This window comes from Diadema setosum, chromosome 14 (assembly GCF_964275005.1).
Source record: "Diadema setosum chromosome 14, eeDiaSeto1, whole genome shotgun sequence".
NCBI lineage: Eukaryota > Metazoa > Echinodermata > Echinoidea > Diadematoida > Diadematidae > Diadema > Diadema setosum.
The window spans coordinates 25,939,947-25,965,721 of record NC_092698.1 but is presented as its reverse complement, the minus strand read 5'-3'; the positions used below and the strand labels follow the sequence as shown (position 1 = coordinate 25,965,721).

At 39.9% G+C, this 25,775-nt stretch overlaps 1 protein-coding gene across 1 annotated transcript in view; it reads right to left on the bottom strand.

Moving 5' to 3' along the window:
* The window catches only part of LOC140238247 (ATP-dependent RNA helicase dhx29-like), a 33,782-nt gene that overhangs the window by 2,392 nt on the left and 5,615 nt on the right, over positions 1–25,775 (bottom strand). The window contains exons 5-28 of the mRNA XM_072318183.1: positions 25,448–25,581; positions 24,309–24,437; positions 23,599–23,725; positions 21,921–22,157; positions 21,283–21,448; positions 19,041–19,164; positions 18,541–18,642; positions 17,784–17,933; positions 16,920–17,003; positions 16,401–16,562; positions 14,999–15,124; positions 13,810–13,953; positions 12,875–13,051; positions 11,003–11,149; positions 9,943–9,981; positions 9,162–9,251; positions 8,330–8,469; positions 6,369–6,542; positions 5,721–5,925; positions 4,890–5,114; positions 4,117–4,253; positions 2,560–2,650; positions 1,689–1,911; positions 974–1,140 (exon numbers count right to left, since the gene is read on the bottom strand). Coding sequence (XP_072174284.1) covers positions 974–1,140; positions 1,689–1,911; positions 2,560–2,650; positions 4,117–4,253; positions 4,890–5,114; positions 5,721–5,925; positions 6,369–6,542; positions 8,330–8,469; positions 9,162–9,251; positions 9,943–9,981; positions 11,003–11,149; positions 12,875–13,051; positions 13,810–13,953; positions 14,999–15,124; positions 16,401–16,562; positions 16,920–17,003; positions 17,784–17,933; positions 18,541–18,642; positions 19,041–19,164; positions 21,283–21,448; positions 21,921–22,157; positions 23,599–23,725; positions 24,309–24,437; positions 25,448–25,581 — 3,500 coding nt within the window. The remainder of the gene's footprint in view (positions 1–973; positions 1,141–1,688; positions 1,912–2,559; positions 2,651–4,116; positions 4,254–4,889; positions 5,115–5,720; positions 5,926–6,368; positions 6,543–8,329; positions 8,470–9,161; positions 9,252–9,942; positions 9,982–11,002; positions 11,150–12,874; positions 13,052–13,809; positions 13,954–14,998; positions 15,125–16,400; positions 16,563–16,919; positions 17,004–17,783; positions 17,934–18,540; positions 18,643–19,040; positions 19,165–21,282; positions 21,449–21,920; positions 22,158–23,598; positions 23,726–24,308; positions 24,438–25,447; positions 25,582–25,775) is intronic.

Genomic DNA, 25,775 nt, shown 5'->3' with positions numbered 1-25,775 from the left:
ATATTTTTACAAACGACTTAAGTAATCTACATTCAATTATCTAGCGATCCACGTCCTACAAGCTTAGCTCTTTAGTGGATCGCTATTTTCAAAAAAAAAAAAAAAAATTGAAGTTATTTTCTGAAAGCTCGCGAAGTATACATGTATACGCATCGTTCCTTCTGATTATTGTGCATATGTTGATGTATGTAATTTATTTCGTATATTACATGAACCTTTTGTAAAAGTTTAGACAATATCATTTCATGATATGTATACTTTGTATTATGTTTTGATTTTCGTTGATTGGAAATAAACTATGATTGATTGATTGAGGGTACTGTATTGCAGGCCTGTGTATTGGCAGAATATTTTGCAAGGTTATTATTTTCGTAAATTTTGCGAGTCGGGTGTATTTTGCAAAAATAATAACACACAAAAATGTTGACTCTCATCCCAACATGAATGTGAGAGCCATGCATACTTTTATCCATTCAGTATTGTACTCCACAATCCCGAATTTAACCACTCGTGGAATCATTGGGAAGTCCCGATTTGCGAAAACTTAGACTTGCTAAATATATGGTGTATATAGTATTCCATTTAAACAAATATACACGCATCATAGAGAATCTCAATAGAATCTCGTCTCACAAAAAAAAAAAAGAAGACAACTGCAGTTTCCATGGCAATGCCTAAACAACAATCAATAACTGGTGAGTTCTTGCTGTGGTATTTGCAATCACTGCTACAATAATACAACATGTGATGTCTCTCTGCAATGCTGCACACTGGCACTGGTCCGACGGTCCAGTAGACGGGTAAAAATCACTTTTGGACCAGTAACTTTTTCAGGAATGGACCAGTAGAAAGTGGTAAAACTGGGTACCTACTGGTCCGACAGACAGGTTGGACCAGTACAAAAATTGGGTTAGTGTGCAGCCCTGCTCTCTGTGACATGGGACTTTGTGGGACTAGTGAGAGAGGAACCAACCTTCTCTGAGAAGACCAGCCAGCCATTGGTAGCCAGCCTGTGGTTGACCGACGAGGGGTGAGCTGTGACAGGACCCTTGGTTGTTTCAGCCCGGCAGACAACCTCGGAACCCTGCACTCTGTGAGGTGGAGGGTTGTACGTTGTCTTGGCGACATTTGGATACAGACCTATAGTACAAGGAACATCAAAGCATGATTACATATATGACACACACCTCCCAAAATGTCCAATTTGACTGAAAAGTGACAAAATATTGTATTTCCCTGATTATTCTTTTAAACCTTTGTCTAATCATCCTCTTTTGGCATCTACTCTATCAATCATTGTTTAGCATGCTGTAAGGTGGGGATGATGATTTCTCTGATATAGAGACTCCACTCTCTGCAAACAGGTAGTAGATGATGATGCTTACTTGTTTGTATGGCATTTTCAATCATCAAATATGTAATGCAAAAAATCTAGCTAGATGTAGGCCCAGTCCGAATTCAATGAATATTCACATCGAGCATAACGATGCCACGTTGTACAATAAACTCATCTTTAGACTTTCAAGAAATGAGTGCCGTTCATCCAAAGCCTCTCAAATTCTCCCTACCTTTTTGCTTCCAATCCCCAAACTGTGATTACAAGCATTCTTTCTCAAGGGGTTGAGTTTGGCAATGGAGGATTTGATGTGGATTGGTTGGTCATTAATCTGACTGATGGACAGTCTTACCAGCTGTCAGGACAGCCTTCAGGAGGGCCATGTTCGGTTCGGTGAGGGGAAAGAGTTCCCTGTAGCCGCGGGATGACTTCGTCTTACTGATCTCGAGTACCTCCATCCTGCTCTGCACAGACTGCTGACTGGACTGTGATGCTGCCGAACTCTTGCCCCTGTCGGCCACGGAGGGCAGAAAGCCCACGGATTCCACCAAGCGGATGAGCTCCCGCTTAACGTCCTGCAGTGGACAAGAAACAGAGAGGGATGAAAGCACTTAACATACATTTTCAATCATTGTACGAATTTGTGGTTAAAATCTGTTTCATTGCAAAATATTCCCATCGGAATGATCACTCACACTGACATCTTGAGTGTGGAACAGAATCATGGGACCATGCAAAATAAAAGAAAAAAAACATTGAAAATTGCCAATCTGTAAAAAAAAATATTCATCAAGCAATCATGCATCAATGAAGGAGCACCATTACACTAATTCTGCAAATGCTAATACATGTACAGTTTGGTCAAGCATGGAAAACGTAATGTGCTGTTCGTTTTCGGTATGTGTTGCTACAGAAGAGTTCAATGGTTTGCCAGTAGACTTGTTCATCCAGGTAGTCATATGAAAAACCAAATTCAGTATATATATTTTTTTTTCTTTTTTTTTTTCTAGAGGACAAGTATTTGATGTGTATGTTCATTCATCTGTGAAAGTCACCAGATGCAATATAAATACATGCAAAAACAACAGTGCATGAAATATGATTTCATAAAAAAATACAAAGAAGGTCAGACAAGGAGCAATTCAAGACAATATCTGTGTGCCAAAATTTCATCTCGTACAGTATTACATATACATGCAGCTTGAAAGGGCAGGCTCTCTTACCTGAATGTTGAACAGAGCTGTCCTACTCAAGAAGTTCACACGACAGAAGGTAGCCTCTTCCTTTCTGCCCTTCCCCCGGGCCTCCTTCCATCTGAGCAACAACCACAATCGCAGACAGTAAGCAAGGTAATAAGACATTACTTTGATGGAATATGTCTGCCATACTAATTAATTCAATCAATTTGTTGCTGTTGTTTTTTGTTTGCTGGAATTGTTCTTTTTTATTCAATATATAATATATAACAAAGGCAAACAGAAGAAAACTGACCAGAAATGAATATAATTTATAAGTGGAAAAATGAGCAAAGAAAGTTGGTAGAGCATCGGTTAGCAATCCGGAGGTCTCGGGTTCGAGTCCCAATGGAATCCCAGTTTCTTTGCTTATTTTTCCACTAATAAATCATATTCATTTCTCGTCAGTTTCCTTCTGTTTGCATTTATACATACTCAAAAAAGCTGCATCACTTCGGTGATCCCTCGCATTTATCCCCAAGTTGCATTATCCTTCTGGTTTATGCCAGGTTTAAGTGTGAGCATGTGTGTCACACACAAACACACTGCTATAGCTTCTGACCATCAGAGCATTGAGAATTTAGGGTTTCTGGAATGAAAACTGAACTAGGGCTTTCTGCAGCTCAGTTGGTAGAGCACCAGGCTAGCAATCCGGAGGTCTAGGGTTCGAATACAGATGGAATCCCATTTTCTTTGCTTATTTTTCCACTAATAAAATATATAATATATTTACATATAATTCTATCGGTACTGCCTACATTTCAGAGTAATGCCTGTGAATCTTGTACACCGGCATTAAAGATGCCAAGTCAAGACAGAAGTTTGAGGGAAGAAATTGTGATCATTTTGCAAGTTTGTGTTTACATACACACTTAAAAAAAAAAAAAAAAACAGCTGAAGAAAAGAATGTCAGTAGTCAAGATAACAGAACATAGTTTTGAATATCAAATCTGAAATATCATCATGACAAATAATAAACAATCATGTGTGGCTTATGCAAGTGTAATGGGACAGTGAGGTCGATGTCCCATCGACCTGACAAAACCAGGAACCAAGATTATTACATCTCAGCTCCTCTTTGCTTTATGGTGCAGTTTAAACAGCTATCCACATCTTTAGAATAGCCGCTCTGAAATCGGCACCAATACAAAATGGAAAAGAAAGGCATTTCAATTCATTTTATTGGTTCGTGCAACTTTTCTATCACACACACAACAGTAGAAAATGCATTTTTCTGTCATGGTCGTTTTGGGGCGTAAGTCACATGATGTTCGGCTGAATGAAGAATTGATGCATTTTATGTCTAAAATTTTATACTGAGAGTAACTAGAACTGTGTTGAACTCAAATTTCACATTAAATTTCATGCTCACTATTCGAATCGCACATCAATGGTTCTTCAAGTAAACAGTCACAATAACTATCAACTTAATAGTAACTAGTGAACAGGTACCAATAACAAGGAGCTTATCAAACTGATTTTTTTTTTTTTTTTTTTTTTTGAGCCATTTTGGCCCTGGGAGCTCAACCATGTGTCAATTCTCACCCAGCAAAGGCTTTGTAGATGGTGATGTGGTCCGAGTTGCCAACAGCCATGGCTCGCTTGGCTGCGTCAGCCTGGCTGCGTTTCTCGAGAGGGACAAGGAATGGTGGCTTGTCTGTCATGGCGGCTGCTATCACTGCCTGCAAGTCAAAGCACAACTGCATGTCAAACTTGTGGCTTTGATCCCACGCGACAAATCACTTGGTATGGCAATCTCTGTGTAAGTCATTACTACTAAAGAGGCACTTTGATTTACAAATCAGCATATGATAATGGTTGAAAAATGGCTCAAAAGCACACAGTTCAAGGCTTACTGTTATGCATTCTTTACAGGTAGGAGTGTCCTTAGTAAACTTTTTTTATTCTGTATCTCATCACACAAAAATAAAACAATGGAAACAAATCAATTTTGATAAATCATTTAGGATCTTGTCAATTAGCTGCCTCTGAAAAATGGACAAAACAAATTTAGTCATACGTCATCACAATAAAGGCTATTACATGATTTTCATAAGCCTACCACAAAATTATTCAGTTCACTGAAATCTCAAGGCTTCTTAATATTGCACTTGATTGAAGAAAAACCAAAACAAAAGTACATCCAAATAATTGAAATATTGAATAGAACAAGAACAGGAATGAAAGCAGGTAAGGTAGTGCTGTCTCTGGCCTGGCAAATCATATCAAATGTTCCATGATTAGAATTCTAATAATACGCAGAATTACATGAACAATGTGTATACTAGATAAAGGGTAAGTTTTTTTTTCCCACACACCACTGGTTCCAGGCAGTCAAAGATGGCGGCAAAGAGGAGCATCTTGCCGATGCGAACGTTGACGGGCAGGGCTGCCAGGTGTTGGCCCAGGGCGGTGAGGGTGGGGCTCTGGGCGAGACACGCCCCAACCTCCCTGAGGAGCGCCATCGATGCCCGTACAGCCTGAGGCAGGGGAGGGTCCAAGGCATCCTTGAGGAAGTCCTCCGGGTCACCAAGGGAACATTTCTTGGTGAAGATGAGGGGATAGAAATACCATAATCCGCAAGGGAGATTTTACCACACATCTCTTTCATCTCAACTCAATAGCGGGTTCTTACAGATACATGATCAAAAAATGGAAAATCAAACCTCTCTGATCTCTAAGGCACATCCATTTTATGGTCATGATGTAACATTTTGCAGAATATATATATATATATATACTATCTTATGTTGTCAGCATATATGAAATCTAATGAAAACATTGCTGGGATTACTGCTTGAAATTCATAACTTTGCCTCTCTACAGTATCCCAAGACTCTAACCCTCAATGACAATATCTAGTCAGTACTTCTGTGGTAATATGCACATGTTTAAAGTTTTAATAGCATCAGAGCTTATTCAAAACTAATAAACTACATACACATGGATTGATCAGTGATTGCAAACAAGTCATTTTGTTCTCCAATGGGTAAAATGCTCTGGAATGTTTTCCTGTGGATGAGGATTTCCATGCAAATAAATTGCAAATGATAGACACCAAACAATACAATTATGACATTTAATAGCATGATACAAATGAATAAAGTCTTCATAATCTAAACATGTGAAACACGTCTGAGCATCCTTACCATGATGTGTAGGCAGAGTTCCTCCAATGCAACTCTTTGAATCTCTGGCTGTGTGAAAGGTCGCATGGTGCTGTAGCGATGCTTGGTGTACAGACGAAAGCAGAAGCCTGCCCTCACTCTACCGGCTCGGCCCTGGCGCTGCTTGGCACTCGCCTTGCTCACAAACGTCTCCTCCAGTGAGCTCATCTGACTACGTTCGTTGTACCTGCCAATTTCGATATACATGTGCAAAGTGTCCCATCATCTGTAAACCTGTTCTGCTATATGATCAATTCTTGGTATTATAAAGTGATGATTATATGCAGCCATAAAAAGATACGAATGCAAAAATCTAGCTGAGCAACATGGACTAATGTCCAACTAAATATAGGAGTTTCAAACAGTATTCAAAGACAAAATGAGTTTATACACATTGTGTATTCATATCACTGTTGAGATGCAGTGTATTGTTCTTGTCTTTCTCAGCACTTGATATTCATCAATATTTCTGAAGGAACCTCAGGAAAAAAGATAATTAATTCTAGCGTTACACAGTAATATACATTTAATGTTATTTGTAAACAAAATCAATGAACTTGTACACCTTTACCACAATGCTTAAATTGATATACTTTGGGGAAAGAGAAAAATGGAACAAAGTGTATGGACCTATTCTCCTTGACTCTGCCTGTGTCTATGACAAAGACCACGTCTGGGATGGTAATGCCCGTCTCAGCGATGTTGGTTGCTATGACAATCTTCCTCACGCCCCGGGGAGGCACGTTGAAGGCTGCATTCTGGTTCTCGGAGGACAGGTCGGAGTGGAGAGCAAGTACGAGGTACCTGGTGGAAATAGGGAGAGTAGAAATCCTCTTCACTTATTTCAAGCTACTATTCTGTGTTCCTTAGAACATTGCAGTTTGAATCGCAAATACAACAGGTTTTACGTTACATACTTCTACTGCAACTGTCAAGTGCAGATATTTTTGAGAAACAAACACACACATTGACACAAGAGAGATGCAGTTTCAAGAGAGGTTCTACTGCAACCACACTGTGCAGCTTGCATGGTAGTCATATTCCAAAACTGTTTTCCAGATAATTTCTACACATATACAACATTTGGATAGAAGTCTATGTTCAGTTACAACGAAAACCTACTGCAGACGAGACTGTAATTATGCCCTTACTTCAAGTAATGACAACAATGTGGCATATTAGGGGTGTTCTGGCTACTGCAACAAAGGATTCCATCGTTGATACCTTCCTGACAAGTACAATCTTAGACAGGGTTCTTTACCTATTAACATCCCTGTTAACCCAAGTGTACATGAAATTGGCAAGGGCCCTTTAGAATGGGCAGTGTTCAATCTGCAAAGGATACCTTGGGTATGCAAGACCATAATCATTGTGATTATCATAGATTACTACTTCAATATCCAATACATAAGTGGATTCAGTAAATGCAGAAATATTAGTAGGACACATCAGTGACGTTTGAGAATTGGACAAATGGTTCAAAAATTATGAATTTTTAAAGTTTATCTGCCCCCATTGCTGGATGAGAAGGCTGCAACAGCTTGTGATCTCATTGCAGGACAATGATAAAAAGAAAATATAAAGAGAATTCTGAAAAATATACACATTCCTTTGACTTGTCACTAGTATATGTTAAAGGTGACATTATTCCTCCTGCTTTCTGAAGAAGGCAAGTCCAGAGAGATGAAAATATGTTGAATTCTACATGTTTATTTATATTTCCTTTACATTGTTGTCCTACAGTGACATCACAAACTGCTGTAGTCTTCTCATCCAGTAGTGCACCCAAACTTTAAAAACTCATAAATTTTGAGCAGATTGTTCGATTTTCCTCAACTTCACTGATGTAACATTCTAACATTGTTGCATTCACTCAACCCACATACATATTTGGGAATGATTCCCATTTAACCCTAACTAGGCCGGGGGGGCCTCCGAGCCCCCCCCCCCCCCCTCGAGGTTCCTCGCGACGTATCGCTATCGCGAAAAGCTATCACCGCGACGTTTCGTGACTTTTTTCTTTCGAGTCTCCCGCATCTTTTGACACCAAATTTGCAATGCCCGGGCACCGGTTCCGAAGTTGCGTATAAATATGTATGTGCATGTCAGACCATAAATTGCTCAAAAATGTGAATTCATGTACAATTTCAATGCAAACTGTGCTTACAGGCAAATTTCATAAAAGCATGATTATTTTGGGGTTTTATTGATTTAAATCAATTAATAAATATTTCCTTGTTCGGAACAATGTTGCGGACAAATTTCACCGAAAAAACAATGAAAAACATAAAGTCGAAAAAACAAAGAAATACATAAGAAATTCAAAAACAATAAAATACTTATAAAAAATTTGTTCTGATTGCACAATTTTTTTCTCTTACATTTGCTAAGGACACTAAAAAGAATATTGACACACAAAATGTGCCTGTTTTGAGCTTTATTTAGTGATTTATACCAAATTGTGCCAATTTTCGTCGCGATCACGGTCGAGATCTGGAGGGGGGCAGGCCTCCCCCCCCCCCCCCCCCCCCCCCCCCCCGGCTCTTTCATCTACCTAAAGTGCCGGCCTAGTTAGGGTTAAGTTCACTTACCTGTCCGGCCTGGAGAACATGGGATCAGACTGGAGTAGCTCATACAGCTCCTGTATATGGGCCAAGCCTGGCATGAATATTAACACAGCTCCCTCTACTGACTGGAATGTGGGCACATTCTCCAAGTACTTCAAGAGTTCCTGTGTGATAAACAAAGAAAGAGTGATCAGGAGCTAGCCCTTCACATGATTTTGTTTTGCCAAGCTGCACATTTCAAGGGGTGCTGTTCATTATTCCGAAGGTTTGTTAATCCGAAACACACAAATTCCCTATACCCAGAGGTTCGTTAATCCGAAAATGAAAAAGGGTTCGTTAATCCAAACATTTGTGGCGTTATTCCGAAGGTTCGTTATTCCGAAGGTTCCTTAATCCAAAAAATGAAATAGGGTTCGTTATTCCGAAGGTTCGTTAATCCGAAAATGAAATAGGGTTCGTTATTCCGAAGGTGCATTGATCCCAAAATGAAATAGGGTCTGTAACGAACCTTCATAATAACAATATACAGTATTGCTCAATCAGTTTATATACAACAAATATTGGCTGCTGTATCATTTTTAATAGTCAAAATGCAAATCCCTTAGGTGCTACGACCATCCGCTATACCTATAGCATGTCACTTATGATCAACTCGAGGATTTGTACTATGGTACACAACATAATATTCCTTGCACAAGAAAACTAACAAAAATAGTTCCATCAATTAGAACACAAATGCTGGTCATCTCATCAATGGAGGAAAAGTAAGCTTTATATTCATAATTGCTTTCTCTTGGTAACATACCTGGGTTACTCAATGCACAGAATGTAAACAATGGTAATGTGCTACACTCACCACAATAAGGTCCATGTTGATGATGTCTGGATTGAGTCTGGTTATCACCTGCCGCGTGCGTTTGCTGTATGTGTCGGGATCTATACCACTCTGGAGTTACGGTAAACAATGGTAAACATGAATAAATCCACACATTTACCCAAAACAAAAACAGGCTCGTACACAAGATCTTGGAGCATACAAACAGCACTGAGTTGACATTCCTCTCATCGTTTTTGTCCTTTTTTTTTTTAAAAACAAAAGCGTTTTCAGCCAAAAATAAATATGAACACAGTCTGCATTTTACATCCTTGCAATGTGTAGCTACTGATCTCATTTGGTTTTCATTTTCCATCTGTACAGGACAAGATGGTTGGACAGCCCGTATTCAGCTGTACTATCAGAGTGCTGCTGGTCTTCCATGGGGTCCAGATATATTTAATTAGAATGGACCACATTACTGAGTTATGCACCCTGCTCCATTGTGATGAATTATTCTGAAGCAGGATCTGTTACATGCTTAGGTTGTGACTTTCTCACACAGGGAACCTCCATTTTTAATGTCCTGTCTTATAAAAAGAGTGCTTTGCCTCTACGTACAATGTTGCTCAAAAAGACTCACTAGGATTCGAACCCAAGCCTGCACCCGAGCCATATGATTGGAAGGCAGATATGTCACCACCTGAGCCACCTCGCCTTCCTCTGATCATATCACAAAAGTGTTGAATAGAATCTACATTTACTGTATAACAGAACTGAATATATAATTTATCTTTTTTTTACAATATTTTGTTTTGCTTACCTCATCCATATTATTCACATCATTGGTCTCCCAAGCCAGCTACATGTGGAAAACATTAGAATAAAGGTAAGAAAACAAAATCGACTGTAACACATAGCCAAATACCAAGAGACAAAATATTCGAACATCTAGAGGAACATCTTGGTTAGCTGTTACGATGATTTCATTGAGCAATACCAAAGAATTGAGTGCCTACCTTATTTGAACAGAAAGTTACGGGCAGAAACCCACTTTAAAGCAAGGACAGACTGCCTCACGTTCTAATCTTTGTTGCCATCTTTGTAGAAGTGCTGTGGAGGTCTGATTTGGAATTGCAGTTCAAATCTCAACTGCATGACAAACTACAATCTATGCTGTTAAATTACATTGCAAAGCCAAATAATGACACCTAACGAGGCTAATTACATTGCCTGTAATATCTCATATACATGTAAAAACCACAGAATAAGCCAGATCACAACTACATACTTGTAGCAATGGCCTGCAATGTCTTCTGAATCACAGACTTTTCAAAACATGGATTAATCATTGAAATGGAAGATCAGCTGAGCAGAAAATGGTAATTTATATGTATTAGAGTGCTGCATGAATGGCTCTTACACCTTGACATTTGAATATAACGACAATGCACCTAGTTCATGTACATGATTTATTTATAGCATAGTTTTCATGAGGACCCATACAGCTTTTCAAATACCTTCATTACAAGTACATTTCCAGAGAAGGTTTGCAATGACCTTTATCTGCACATACTCAAATCATCACTGTTAACGGGCTTATTCTCCCCGACGCTCCCCCCCCCCCAAAAAAAAAGTTGAAACGAAACGGAAGTCAGTATATTAATGTATTAACATGTAGGTTTGTTTGGTACATACACTGTATTTTCACACATTAGCTGTATGAGACACACCAGACGGCTTCTCTTTCCTGACGCCCATTAATTTTTCAATCACCTTCCGTTGCAAAGGCATAAAAAAGACGGATGGCATCTCAAATCACTCCATGTGTTTTAAAACAGTCACACACAATTCATACCAATCTGCCACGCTTTGACACGCACCTTGACCTGTTTGGATTCACCCCCTTTGGTCGTCACAGCGACTGTAGCACTGTCCTCCGACGCCAGTGATTCATACCTCAGGGCATAGGGCGAGTCGCTCTCGAGAACGTACTTGGTTTCCTCAACCACATCTTCCAGATGATACACCTGCAACCAAGGATCAAAGATGGAGGATGCATGTCAGCTATGGGATCATGATTGAAGAGCAGTTGCCTACTACAGCTGGATAAAATTAGCATCTGGTTGATCTTCCTAGACAAGGCTATAGAGTACCAAAGTGGTAATGTCACAGTCTTTTGGTTAAAGCTTGGGTTGGAACCACGTGTGCACATAAGCACTCAGGCCCAGTGAGGTTGTTTAAACTAGTTTCCATGGCAATGAATATCTATGGCATGACACTTTGGAACTCTATTGTTTTCTAAGAATTTGTTTCATGTTTTTCAAGTCTTGTTTAATATCATAGTTGTCCCACACACATGCATACCAACAGTTTGTACAAGAGAAACATAAGCATTAAAGAAACATTGTCAATCTACATTTTTTGATTGCCAACAAATCAATTCACACATGCACAGTAAAGTTTCACAGGGATATAAATGATGTGTGGTGACTGAAGGAATTTAATCACAACAAAACGTTCACAGGTATGGCATTCTTTTTTAGTTTCTTGGTTGATAAGTGACAAATTACACATGTACGTACAGACTCAGTATATCAGATGGTTTGTGCTCGATTGTCAGACCTCCCAACCTTTCTGACTGAAAAAACAGGGATGATTTGGAAAGAAAGAGCAGTCCCCATAGGAGGGTGTAGTAAAATTATCCAGAAAAATAGGAAACTCCTGTTGAAACAAGAGCTGGGAATGGTCAAAATTCAGATTCTTTCCTCTAAATTCAGTATGGTTTGGAGGTCTGGATTGTAGACAAGTGATCAAGGTGACAGCTATTAGCCCTTTCTATGCCAAGGACTTTGAGCAGTGTGTATAGACCAATTCGGGTTCGTTGAGGGCAGCAGACAATTTGTGGTACTGGGCGCAGCCATAAGCACATTTTGAGGTGTCTTAGCCGACCCCCCCCCCCCCCTCTCCCCCACCCCACGGGCAACATGTTTATCGCGCACTTGTAACAAAGGTTCGCGCACTAGGCAAGCATTCGCGCACTAAGCAAGCATTCGCGCACTCAGTAGGAGACGCCCATTGGCTAAAACAACCATGCATCAGTTTTTCATTCCGTGCGCGTGAGAGGGGTGGGGAGAGAGGAGGGGGGGGGGGGGTCGGCTGAGACACCGCAGCAATGGCGCTGCCCATGCCAAAAATACACATAGCGCGTCACAGAATCGGTCTATAAAACTATGGGGTTTTTTCTGTGCCAATCAGCACTCAATAGCACACAGAGGGTTAAAGTGATGGTACAGTACTGGTTGAGGTGAGGATTCGGCTTGAAACGTTTTGCGAGATATTCAGACACCACTCTATGAAATGTTAAAGAGAGTACAATTCTAAGGGGAATCAAAAGTTTATTTGATGAAAATCGGTTTTGAAATGGCTGAGATGTCCAAAAACAAAGTAAAAGAAACCAATCTTGATAAAAGGTGGGTCCCGCCTTTTATTCAGATCACTTTGTTTTGGATATCTCGGCCATTTCAAAACAAACTTTCATCAAATAAATGTTGAATTCCACTTAGAATTACATGCTGTTTCATATCTTATGAGAGGTTTGTCATTATCTCATCCAAGAAAGTTAGAAACCTGTAGCCATGTCTCAGATGAAACTATACCATCCCTTTCTGTGTCAGGGACTTTGAGCAATGTGTACAACACAATGGGGTTTTTCTGTGCCGAACAGCACACAAAGGACACTGAGGGCTAAGTACCTGGACGGGGAAGGTCCTGCCTGGGATGGAGACGATGGGGCAGTGGTAGAAGTAGGCGGACAGCTTCTCACTGTCCAGGGTGGCACTCATGAGCACCATCTTCAGGTCGGACCGTTCCCTGACCAGCTTCCGCATGATGACCATGAGAAAGTCGGACTGGACACTGCGCTCGTGCACCTGCCCAGGAGTAGTAAAGTGGTGTTATTAAATGAGAAATTTGAGATGAGAATCCTGTAATTCAAGCACAGCTTTTTTGTTTTTGATTTTTTACAGTATTTTTTCCTGTGGTGGCTGCTGATATGAATGCAGTATGCTACTTCAGCTTTACCTGTTGCTTTCAATTCTGCAGATGGCACCAGTATGGTGCTACTATCACAGATACAATTTTATGGGATTTCAACATTTCTGTTTATAATGATGCAATGGCAATATTTTGATACAGTTCAAATACATGTACACTGCACCTTATTGATTCTGTTAAAAAGCTGACACTACTACTCAGACAATACTATTGCTATCTGTAATGTGAAATCTCTTTCCACTACCACTACCACTGCTACTACTATCACTGCTCTTACTGCCACTACTACCACTAATACTACTGATATTGTAAGTAGTCAATGTACTACGACTACAGCTACTACCTACTACTACTACAACTACCACTACTACTACTACTATTAAGATATTACTTATACTCTTTTTGATGCGAATAGTACAACTACTACTACTATATATTTTCCTCCTCCTATTATAATACTTCTACTATTTCTACTACAACCGCCGCTGTATTTATTCTGGTGCTACTTATTGCCTGTCATCCCTTTTAGTTTCACTGAAATTGTCTAGGATATAAATGACAATAAACATCACTTTCATGATCAATCTGATCACAGCTTGTTAACAATGCATCAACTATAGCCAATATAATGTACCTCATCAATGACGATATGTGAGACATCCTTCAGGGTGGGGTCCAGCTGCAGCTTGCGCAGTAGAACCCCGGTGGTGCAGTAGAGCAGCCTTGTAGTCCGTGTCTGTCTCGACTCCAGCCTGATCTGGTAGCCACAGAGGGTGTCCTGCAGTCATGTGATCACACGAATACCTTGCAATCACCGTTCATGAAGTGACTTTGGTCCTATGACACTGGTTTGTTTCCCTGAGTTTGGATTTGGTTTATGTGGCACCCTATGGAAGCAATTAACTGCTCATAAGGCAAGTAAACATAGGACGGATAGCTTTCAGTACCATATTATGAACAAGGTACTATTGGGATAAAGTGTCTTGCCTTGGGGCACAATTGCTTCTTCCATGGGACTTAAACCAGGGAAGTCAAGATTCGCATGTGGGAAGGGGAAGTTATTATCCTGGTTTGTTTATTTTAGTGGGTGATGTCAGTGTTCTGGGGGGAAATTGTCCCAGTCCCAGTTATCATTTCACCTGTTGGTTATAATTTGGTGGAATGGACCTGGTTGTAAATTGCATGGTTGCTATCTATACATGTGGTTGATGTTCGATGGGGGAGGGGAGCAGGATGGGGAGGGACTACGACTGGTGGGAGGAGCTTGGAAGACTTGGTGATGGCTCTTAATATGGTATCAGTCAAGATGTAAGATGCAGTCATATGATCTAAACAAGACATGAATACCTGTGTAGCCCATCTGAATTACTGTAAACAAATGGAAGGCTTGCAAACATTACAAATTTGGCGCCACTATTATGTGTCATTTTGTGTAGTTCTTTCAGACGACTTCAGCACATTCATTGACATTTTGCAAATGATGGATAAAAGATAGAGATACACAACTTAAATTGATAAAGGACTCGGTAAAATGGTGGATTTTCTGGAGTGCAGGGTACAAGGTTGTCAGTGTTGGGCAAATAGCCTCATCATCCCTTCCATTACATTCCACTTTGCAGGTGTAGCCAAATACTACCATTCCAACATGCATACAACTCGGTGTGACGTGACCTACAGTAATTGTTGCGCAAGTGATTATCGATTCAAGTCTGATTTCACGGACAGCATGGATGAAACAGTGCGCTGTTGGATCACAGTAATACTCTTTTAGTTCGACTGATAGAAAGGAAAAAATATTCGGTGGCATGTCTATGGTACAGTACCTTTGACCCTGGTGCCCTCTCCCCCAGCTCGTCGGAGACTCTACGGGCCAGACTCATGGCTGAGATTCTCCTCGGTTGGGTGCATACAACGAGGCCATTACTACCCTTGCCTGACAATACCAGATCCTGAAATGAAAAGATCAAATATTTTCTCTTTTTACTTCAATCAGAACATGTCTGGACATACCCAGTATTCAAAATGACCAGTGATCATAACCAGTTCTTCAAATAGCCAAACAAGAAATTGACTGAGAGTTAGTTTTTCAATTTTTCTAGCTCCAGCTTCAGCTCTGCCATCTACTTTGGTGTAAATTAGTTCCACTGATATATAATAGAATATTTTGGATTATTTGCACATCATTTGAAAGTTGCTGTAAGAGTAGGCACTCTCTTTGTTAGTGTGATGGTGCAAGAAAAAAAAAAATTAAACCCACATAACTCTTGTCACATCACACCACGCATGTTAAAGGGAAGATAAACCCCAAGAACAATGTGGATTGAGTGAAAGCAGCAACATTAGTAGAACACATCAGTGAAAGTTTGAAGAAAATCGGACAATCGATGCAAAAGTTATGAATTTTTAAAGTTTTGGTGTTGGAACCGCTGGATCAGGAGACTACTAGAGGTTATGACGTATTAGTGGACTACAATATCAAGAAAATATAAAGAAAATACTACAAAAATCAATTTTTCATGAAAATTACAAATTCCATCAACTTGATACTGACATATGTTAAGGGTAGCAATTATTCCCCCTGCTTTCTGAAAGTGGTTGGTCCACTGCTCTTTCATAATTATAGAAAAGTGAATTTTTGTTGAATATCCTTTATATTTTCTTTGTATTGTTGTCCACTCATACGTCATATCCTTTAGTAGTCTCCTCATCCAGCGGTTCCAACACCAAAACTTTAAAAATTCATAACTTTTGCATCGATTGTCCGATTTTTCTCAAACTTTCACTGATGTGTTCTACTAATGTTGCTGCTTTCACTCAATCCACATTGCTCTTTGGGTTTATCTTCCCTTTAATTATTTCTGCCTTCTTGCATTTTGTTCTTCTTCTTTTTTTTTTTTCAAGGATGAGCATCAAGCTGCCTACTTACTCTGTGACATCAAAGCTCTGCATTTGACCAATAAAGACTATAGGTAACAGAAAATTCATCCTCCCTTGGCTGTCTTGCCATCCTTGTAAAGCACTTTCAAATGATCACTTATTTGACATACTGAATGGACACAACTGAATAATCTTAAACTGTCTTCAAAGAACTATTTGTTATGGTCTAACCCAGAGAGCCCATTCTTTGAAAGAGCCGGTCTCATCCCCTCCCTTGACTATCATGCCCAGTGACACCTAGGGCCACAATATCCTGCCATAAACCAACGATCCTCTCTGATCACAAACCTCTAGGAGGAACTGAGGAATCTGGGTGCTCTTCCCGCTTCCCGTCTCCCCGGCAACGATGACAATGGAGTCCCTGTGCACCTTCTCCAGGAACTCCGCCCTGCGGTGGAAGACAGGAAGTGTTTCTCTCACCTTCAGCAGTTTATGATGCTGAGCTGAGCTCTGTGCATGACCAAAAAAGAAACAAATAAGGAGAAAATACAATGATGCTTAACATCATTCAATAAATCATATTCATGTCAACATATCAAGAGCCAATTGCTCTGCTCACAAATCTTCACTAAATCTTAATATTTTGAAATAAAATAGGGATAGATAGTTTGTCTCTTATACCTCAACTTATTGTTGTATTGTAAAAACTATGTGATGATCTTCAGGGGTGCCTTTCAGATGTTTAATTCTTGTGTTTGCCTTTGCCATGAGGATTTCCACCGATGTGACCGTTTATCTCCTTGCATCTCAAATTTCACTTTACTTTTCCCTCCCTAAAAACTGATAAAATGGCAAAATGACACTCACCTGATTCTTCTTGAGTATTCTTTGCAGCTGACTATGACTGACAGTCTTATTTCTGGGTCGACGACCGACTGGCTTGGTGTCTGCCTGCAGTAGTCAGAACAAAAATCAAACATGACAAATACATCATATAACAAGAACTGGTTGAGGAAGAAAAAATGAATTTCTCAATAAAGGCTGCTTTTTACACTTTACACTGTGATTACACGTGCATGTACACACATTCATTTATGCCTTTTTATTTATTTATTTTTTTTTTTGCTAGATGCATTGATGACCCATTGTCGTTTGGTCCAGAAGTCAAAGACATATTCAGATTTCGTCTTTTAAATTGGTAGGCCTTTTCCTCTAGTTCTTCTACCGATTTTGATGACACTATCGTATTACAAACTGAAACATCTACTTCTTCAATGCTAAGTGATATTGCACAATTACATTTCTGGTTTTACAGTACATGCATGTGAAAGATTACATTGTCTGAAATACCATAAGCTCAAATTGAAAGTGACAAGAAAAATGGCGCTGCCTCCTCCTCCTGCCTCCAGGTTTGATTGCCATTAGGTCCCCTTAGCCCCTCTGGGCAGCAACTGATCTCATGTGAACAATCATAAATTTCACAACTCCCTTGATAATTCCTGCCTTGTTTGATTAGGGTCTACCTTTTGTGTTTTGTGAGCTGACAAAAAACCCCCGAACAAACAAAAATGTGACAACAAGGTTATACATGATGCATGATCAACCCTTGACTTGGGCCTTTGATTCAGGTCAGTTATTCCAAAATAGAGAAAAAAAAAGGTAAAAAGGGGGGAAAAACGGCTACAAACTATTATTCTGGCACACTGATGAAAAAAAGCACATCAATTTTACCTCGTCTTCTTCCCATGCATCCTCCCAGCTCTCTACCTCCTCCTCCTCTTCGTCCCCACCTCTGGCATCCTGAGCACCTTCTCCATCTGTGGCGGCCGACTGGGAGGACTTGATTTGCTTCAAGAGTTGGGTCACGAACTGATCCCTGGGCTTGCAGTGTCAAAACAAACATTAAAAAAAAAAAAATTCAGAGGAAAACACAGTTCATCATATGCAAGCTTTTTTTTTTTTCCATTCATATGACTGGGATAGTTTCAGTTTATATCATATTCTTGCTGTCCATCGTATGAGGTCATATCTAAATTTATACATGTCACTGGAATGACTCATGCCAATGGTAATAATAATTCTGATTTGGGGGTCTTATCCACAGTATTGTGGTGCAATAATTACTGACAGCTTTGTATCATTATCCAAACATTCACTTTTCTTTCTGAGGAACACTTCTCATCACGGACTGATAATGATGAGGAATCATTAAACGTGTTACTATTTTCAGGTTGGTTTGAAAACAAACCAATTCTGGATGGGGTAAACTCACACGTGTGCAGACACAGACATAAACACAGACACAGACACATACACATACACAGACACAGGCACAGACACAGACACAGATGCATACACAGACACAGACACAGACAAAGACACAGATGCATACACAGACACAGATGCAGACACAGATGCATACACAGACACAGACACAGACACAAACACCGACACATACATACACACACTAATCTTGAGAGTTTCTCACCTTGTTTTTTCTTTCGGTTGTCTCCTCTTTAGCCTTGGCTTCAGCGTCCATCCATTCAAGCCAGACTGACCGATAGGGTGGGGGCAAGAGCTGATGGATGGACTATTGAAAAGAAAACACAGTCTAGACAGTTCATCCCTCTCTCCACTTTGGACATGAAATAAATCGGATATGATATTGTTTTCTAATAGGAAGTAGATTGGTTTGGGATGAATCGACTTTGAATATGCAAAGTTCTTGTCCAAAATTTGTTCTAGTTAATAATGGCCATATAATGTTAATCTCACTTAAGCACCAAGAAGCAAGCATTTTAAGGTACTGCATCTGCACCTTTTTTTTCCTCTAATCTCAGGCATGGATAAAGACCCAAAGAGCAAATCAATTTTTACTGTTTGAATTATTCTCTTCATGATACAACCCAGCACTTACACTAAAACCTTTTTTCTTCCACAACTCAAGCAGGTAAAAAAATGGAACAAAAGCCTGCATAATCTGCTCACCTGTCCCCGTGCGAGATGCCACAGGGCATGGACGCTGCCTAGATGCTGCGCCTCTGTAGAATTCTCTGTGAGGATCACCGTGGTAACCACAAGAGGGCTCATCTTTGGTCTGTCCACTGTCACTCTATTTCAGGCAAAAATATCAGAAACCAAATTAACAAAAACAAGGAAAAGTAGAATTTACGCGGTGCATAATATATGTCCCCGCCGGAAGTAGCATTTTGTAGCAAAATGTACAATTCACAAATCAAGGTCAAAGGTCAAAGAAATCAAAGGTCAAAATTCTGAGTAGAAGTTTTGAAGCCCTCACCTGCTGCCATCACATAAAGCAAACGGAATCGAAATCGGGTCAGAAATGGCGAAGGAGTAGCATTTTGTAGCTATTGTACAATATAGGTCAAAAATCAAGGTCAAAGGTCAAAGAAGTCAAAGGTCAAAATTCTGTGTAGAAGTTTTGAAGCCCTCACCTCGTGCCATCACATAAAGCAAACGGAATCGAAATCGGGTTAGAAATGGCGAAGGTGTAGCATTTTGTAACAAAATGTACAATACAGGTCAAAAATCAAAGTCAAAGGTCAAAGAAGTCAAAGCCCTCACCTAGTGCCATCACATAAAGCAAACGGAATCGAAATCGGGTTAGAAATGGCGAAGGAGTAGCATTTTGTAGCAAAATGTACAATATAGGTCAAAGGTCAAGGTCAAAGGTCACAACTGAAATTCTGTGTAGAAGTTTCAAAGCTCCCACATAGTGCTATCATATAAAGCAAACAGAATCAAAATTGGCTCATAAATGACAGAGAAGTAGCAAATTGAAGATTTTGATCACACACGGACGCACACACGGACACACGGACGGACACACGGACACACACACACGTGCGGAGCCCGTTTCATAGTCTCCTGCTCGAACTCGTTCGGCGGGGACAAAAATCATAATCATGAAACTACGGCATCACTTTGACAATAAACTTGAAAAATGAATAGGTGATAACCAAACACATACATGAATGAATAAATGAAGAAAAAAGCTAACACAAAATAAACAAACAAACAAACATACAAATTAATAAACCAATTCAATGGGGGAGACATTGAATGCCAACCTATTACAACCCTGTAAGGGTGGGATTTCACGGAGCACGCGAACGATTTGCGAATGACGCGAATGGCAAAATCCAGCATTCGCATTTTAGTCTGCAAAAGATCGCCAAACAAACGTGAGGGTTCGGAAGCGTCGTCAATTGTTCGCAAATGTCGTTTTTACTTCGGCGAGAATTTCAAAAAAGTTTGAAATTTTTCGCGAACCTTTTCCGCACACTTAGTCGGGATTTGCTTGTGAATTGTTCTCGAAAGTGTCTTTAAAGCTTCGTCATAATCGCAAGACCTTCGCAAGACACGCGCGATGTTCGCAAAATGTTCGTGAAACTCCAAACAGACTCCAAAACTTCTGAGAATGTCTCGCGTCTGTTACGCGAAATCTGCGAAGTTTTTCCGATCATTTTACGACGTAATCGCAAACTGTTCGCGTACCTTTTGCGACATTCTCGCGAACGTGTAGCGCACGTTTGGGGGATGTATGCCCTGTACGTTTTCTGCAAATAGAAATCGTAGCATACATCTAAACATCACACAATTATTAACAACTATAGCAACAAAAGAAATTATAGACTAGCAAAGAGAAAGAATATTTGATATACAAAAACAAATCGCAGAATATACTTCAAATCAATCTAAAGTATGTAAATTTCATTTGAACTATAGAGATTATGTGTTAGAGGAACTGCAAAAAAAAAAAAAAGATCAAATGCTTTACTAGTGGAGATACGTCCTAGGGGAAAAATGTAGGCAATGACATGATTGAGAAATGAGAGAAAACGAAAAGAGAAATAGAGGAAAGAAAAAAAAAATCAACTCAAGAAAGCTGATTTGAGTTGATTTTTTTTTATTGCTTCCACCTCTCCTTGCTACATTTTCTCCCATGATTATTGAAAATTTTTCGTTGTTCGCATTTCCGTCGCGTGTTCTTCGTGTACGTAACATGCTGTACTTTAGCAATGATGCACACGACAATCGCACATACGTCGTGGGAACTTCGCACAAATTGCGCAAGAATATAGTTTCCGGCTTCATTGTCGGAAAACATTCGGAGAAAAACTTTTCCGAATGTTGGATTTTGTCATTCGCGTCCTTCGCAAATCGTTCGCGTGCTCCGTGAAATCCCACCCTAAGCATTTGCACTCACTTGCATTTCCACAGATTGCCGTGCACCTGTATCTTCTGGTACTTGGGCGGGGCTGCCCTGGGGTGGTGTTTGCGGCACCAGTCTATCAGGAACTGCTTGGGGGATTTCCCTGTCCACACCTTGTTGGTGTACGAGAAGTCTCTGACATCTGGCGGCTCAGAATTCTCTTCAGGAAGAATTCAGCAAAAGAATAGAGGAGGATTCAGGAGCAGTTGATAATTGGGTAGAGCAATTTTCTACACTGATGTACAGACTTTGGGTGTTTGGGCAACAGTTACCATGGATGCCAAGAGCAACTGCAAATCAGTTGAATCTTAACAAGAAAAATGGTCTGAAGGAAAGTCTCCTTAAATTAAGTTATTGATATGAAAATGGTATGCAAATGATATGCAAGTGGCATCTAATACCTGGGCATGTTAGTCAAAACATATATTCAAAATCTACCGGCAGAAGAAAAATAAACTATGACTTTTCAACAATCAACATGTTGAAACTTTTGTCCATTCACAAAATAAAGAGGAACACCTGCTATTGAGGACATATGATACATACACTACCCAATCATTTTCTTTTATAGAAAACTGACATGACGGTTGACTTGATACAAGGGATGATTTATTAGGTGTCCCAAAACTAACCTGCTTTCTTTGAAACCTTCTTTGTACTTGAAGGAGTAGCAGCCTCTGCCTCAGCCTCCATAGCATCAAAGAGGGCAAAGGCCCCAGGGGAGTCCTCTTCTTCCAGCAGGTTACCCGATGAAGTGCCTGGTGCGGGAGTCTGCTCGGGGTCTGATCCCTTGGGCTTTGCCGGTCTTGGAATGTCTTTCAGCTTCATCCGTTGGTCAAACAGGGGATGCTCCTCCACTTCAGCCATGGCTATGGAGAGAAAAAGAGACAACTAAGGTGATTGCCAGTTTTGTATAATCTCTCGTTTTGGTCTATATTTTCTTCAGCACTTCCTGAGAGCCAACTTCTCAAGTTGTATTCGGAATTTACGAAACCTCATTTTGCATCAGCTGTGATGATGCATACCTATTGTGAGAAAGTCCATCCCCATGGAATGATCCCAGTACACGTACAAGCAAGCTTTAAAGGGGATGGCTAGTAACTGATCAGTGGGAATGCTGGAGGATGATTGTTCCAATTCTTGTGAGATTCATTTAAGAGTACATTATATATGTATTGTTGTGTGAAAAATATTTGCTTCAGAACGGTCTCATATTCAAGTAATGTGCATTTTAATGTCCCGACACTGTACAGGTATGCTAACCTGGAAACATTAAACTGCACATTACTTGAATATGAGACCATTCTGAAGCAAACAATTTTCACCCAACAATAGATATATAATGTACTCTTAAATGAATCCCACAAGAATTGGCACAATCATCCCCCAACATTCCCACTGATTCCCACTGACCAGTTACTAGCCATCCCCTTTAGGGAATTTGTAAATCCAAGCTTGAATCACTCCTGGTGATGGGCAGTCAAGACCTCTGGAATCCTGGTTCTTGTGACTGCTCACATCTACTTCCTCTGTCATGCACAGTCTCTCCATCAATATAGAAATCATCTTAACTCTTCAGGAAAGAACACTCCTCTTTTCTTATATACTTCTCTCTTTGGAAGTTCAAGTATTTCTCACCTCTTACGGATCTCTCCTCCTCTTCTCCTTTCTCCTCCTGCTTCTCCTTCTCTTTCTCTCTCAATCTCACCTTGACCAATGTCTCTTTGTCTGATCTATGTTAAGATCCATTATGATATGACCAATCTAAGGAAATATAACCTAAATTGTCCCCTACAAACTGATCATTATTTTTAGCATCACTCACGAGCCTCTCTCAGCTGCTCATTCTGCAGCATCTTTTCCTCAGCTCCTTTTACAAATTCTTAACTCGAAAAGCACTCTGACAGCGCACACCTCCGCCAAGCAGCTACTGTCCACCGATGATCTTGCTCTTCCCAAAGAGAGTTTTCTCCTCTCCACCACTGGGGAAAAGCTCTTTGGGCTCTTCCATAGAGATCAGTGATTTCCACCCATAGGTATACATGCTGAAAAATTGAAACAAACAAACTAACAAACAAACCAACGGTAACGAAAACATAACCTCCTCCCTTGGCGGAGGTAATAAAGACCCCTGATCATGAATGTCAAAAGGAAACAAATCCAACCTCCTGGTATCACGGTCTTCAACTATAAAGAAATGACACAAAATCTAATTCGTGCTGCTTCTTTACAGCATAGCAGCTTTAAGGTTAGAGTCACCCTTCGTCTGGCACTGAATTTCTTAGTGTAGAGTCAGAAGGTGAAACTTACTCTTGACGAGGTGTTGAATTTTGTCGCTCGCCTCCTTTTTCTTCCCGGCGTCTCCCCTCTTCTTGGCATCAGCCGCCTGTTCCTGGGCATCCATCAGGAGAGCAGACAGCTCCAGGTAGTAGTCATTCTATATAATATTGGACATATGACAGCAAAACAAACAACACTACATTAACCAAAGAAACTTTTTCAGGAAGAAGACCGATAGTGACTGGATCATGGGGAAAAAAAATGTCTAGAAATGTCAACTCAGACTGAAATTTGGAGAGGATAATCCTTGTGATTCCTTACCCCCACCCTTGTATTGGAGGCCCTCATTCTTGCTTTAATCAATCAATCAATCTTCCAAGAAATCAGGTGTCAAGTTTGTAATTCACAAGAGTATGTGTAATGTGCATGTGACCTGGCATAAAATGAAATGTAATATCGGAAGGACTGCAAAATTTTTTGTCATATTGTCACAAGGGGGACACACACACACTTACATAACCAGTGGTGGCTCCTGTGAGTCACAACACCATTTTGTTGTGGTCTGCTTCAAAGCATTGAGAAGTACATACCATGAAGTAAGACACTGTACTGCATACCTTGTGCTTGCGAAATTGTTATATTGCATCCTAAAGCAAAAAACAATCAAACAATCATCAAACACCAGAAAGAAGCAAAACAAAGCAAAGAGTAGAAATCATGCAAAAAAAGCACCCACTTACTGGTTCCTTCTTCCAAGATTCTGGTTGGTCATCTGCAGAATCCTCACTCTCTTTGTCACTCAGCTGTTCGGCATACTGTAATGTCCATTCTTTGGTGGACATTCCTTGCTGCTTGGGCCTGACCTTAACCTGACAGGTAATAATAACCATGAGATAAGTTCTGCAAATATTATCACAATTTACACAGAATATAAAATGTAGAACTAGGAATTAGCAGCAAGTGAAGATTTACAAATGCAAATTTTAGATTACTTTAAAAAATGTCATCAATTATGCTGCAATTTTTTGATGTAAAGGAATCATTTGCATCCTGTAGTTTTACAGTTTCCTATTAAATCATGTACATCTGTAGTATTTTGTTCCTTACTTCAGACCATCACATCTTTGGTACCGTATTCAAAACATCACATTTGAGATTCGTGCATGAATAAACACCTGCAAAAAATATTAGCCATGTTCACAGGCAATTTACTCCGACCGGCTAGTCGTGGTAGCGAGATACTCCTGAGAAAACTCAGGAGTATCTCGTTTGGAGGAAGAGGTTGTGGTAAGTTCCTCCGATCGGAGGAAGTTACCACGACCTTGTTCAGACAGGCACTACTCCGACCTATCCTCCAAAGTTACTCCGACCAAGCTTCCTCAGACCCTTCCTCCGAAGTTACTCCAACCAAAACTGCCTCCGTCTGAACACAGCTACTAACTAACTGTATATCCCTTACGTAATTCAATATAATTAATGCCTTTGAATTCTCTTTATTTCACAGACTTTGACTTCATAGTTACTGTTATTCAGGAGGACCTTAGTTCTGGGTGGTTCAGGACAGTAAAGAGCTCGTATGTCTACCAAAGAATTGCACTGGAGTGATAAACAGGAGCTATGAACCTTTGCATTGTCAAACAAGAAATTAATAAAATGAAAGGGCAAGAACATTGAGAGTATGAAAACAAAAACAATAAAACAAACACATGACATTTCTAAATTTATAATAACTCTAAAATGATCCCCTTAACCACCAAAAACTTATTCTGATCTGTATTATATGATTGTACACGCAAAGCAAACAAAAGTAATAAAATTCTGTTGCAACTAATAACAAATATTGTGATTGTGTGATGGAAGATGAAAAGATAAATCATACCTTCTCCTCCTTTTTTGGTTCATTCTCTTTCCTTGAAATTTGATCATTCTCTTCAGGAATGAACTTTGCCCTCTCCTTCTCTTTCTTCTTTTCATCTTCCACATACTTCTCTGAGAATCCACTTGGTAATTGATCTGTATGAAAAACAGAGAAATACTGGTAGGTATGACAATTAAACAGGAATGATAAAGAAGGATTATAGATAGATCTGTCATATGAAATATTAACCACCTCCATCAATCTACATCAATGTGTCTAATTTCCCTACATCCTAGTTAAATATCTACAACTGTATGTGGAAAAGACATCTTGTTGATAATGTATTTCA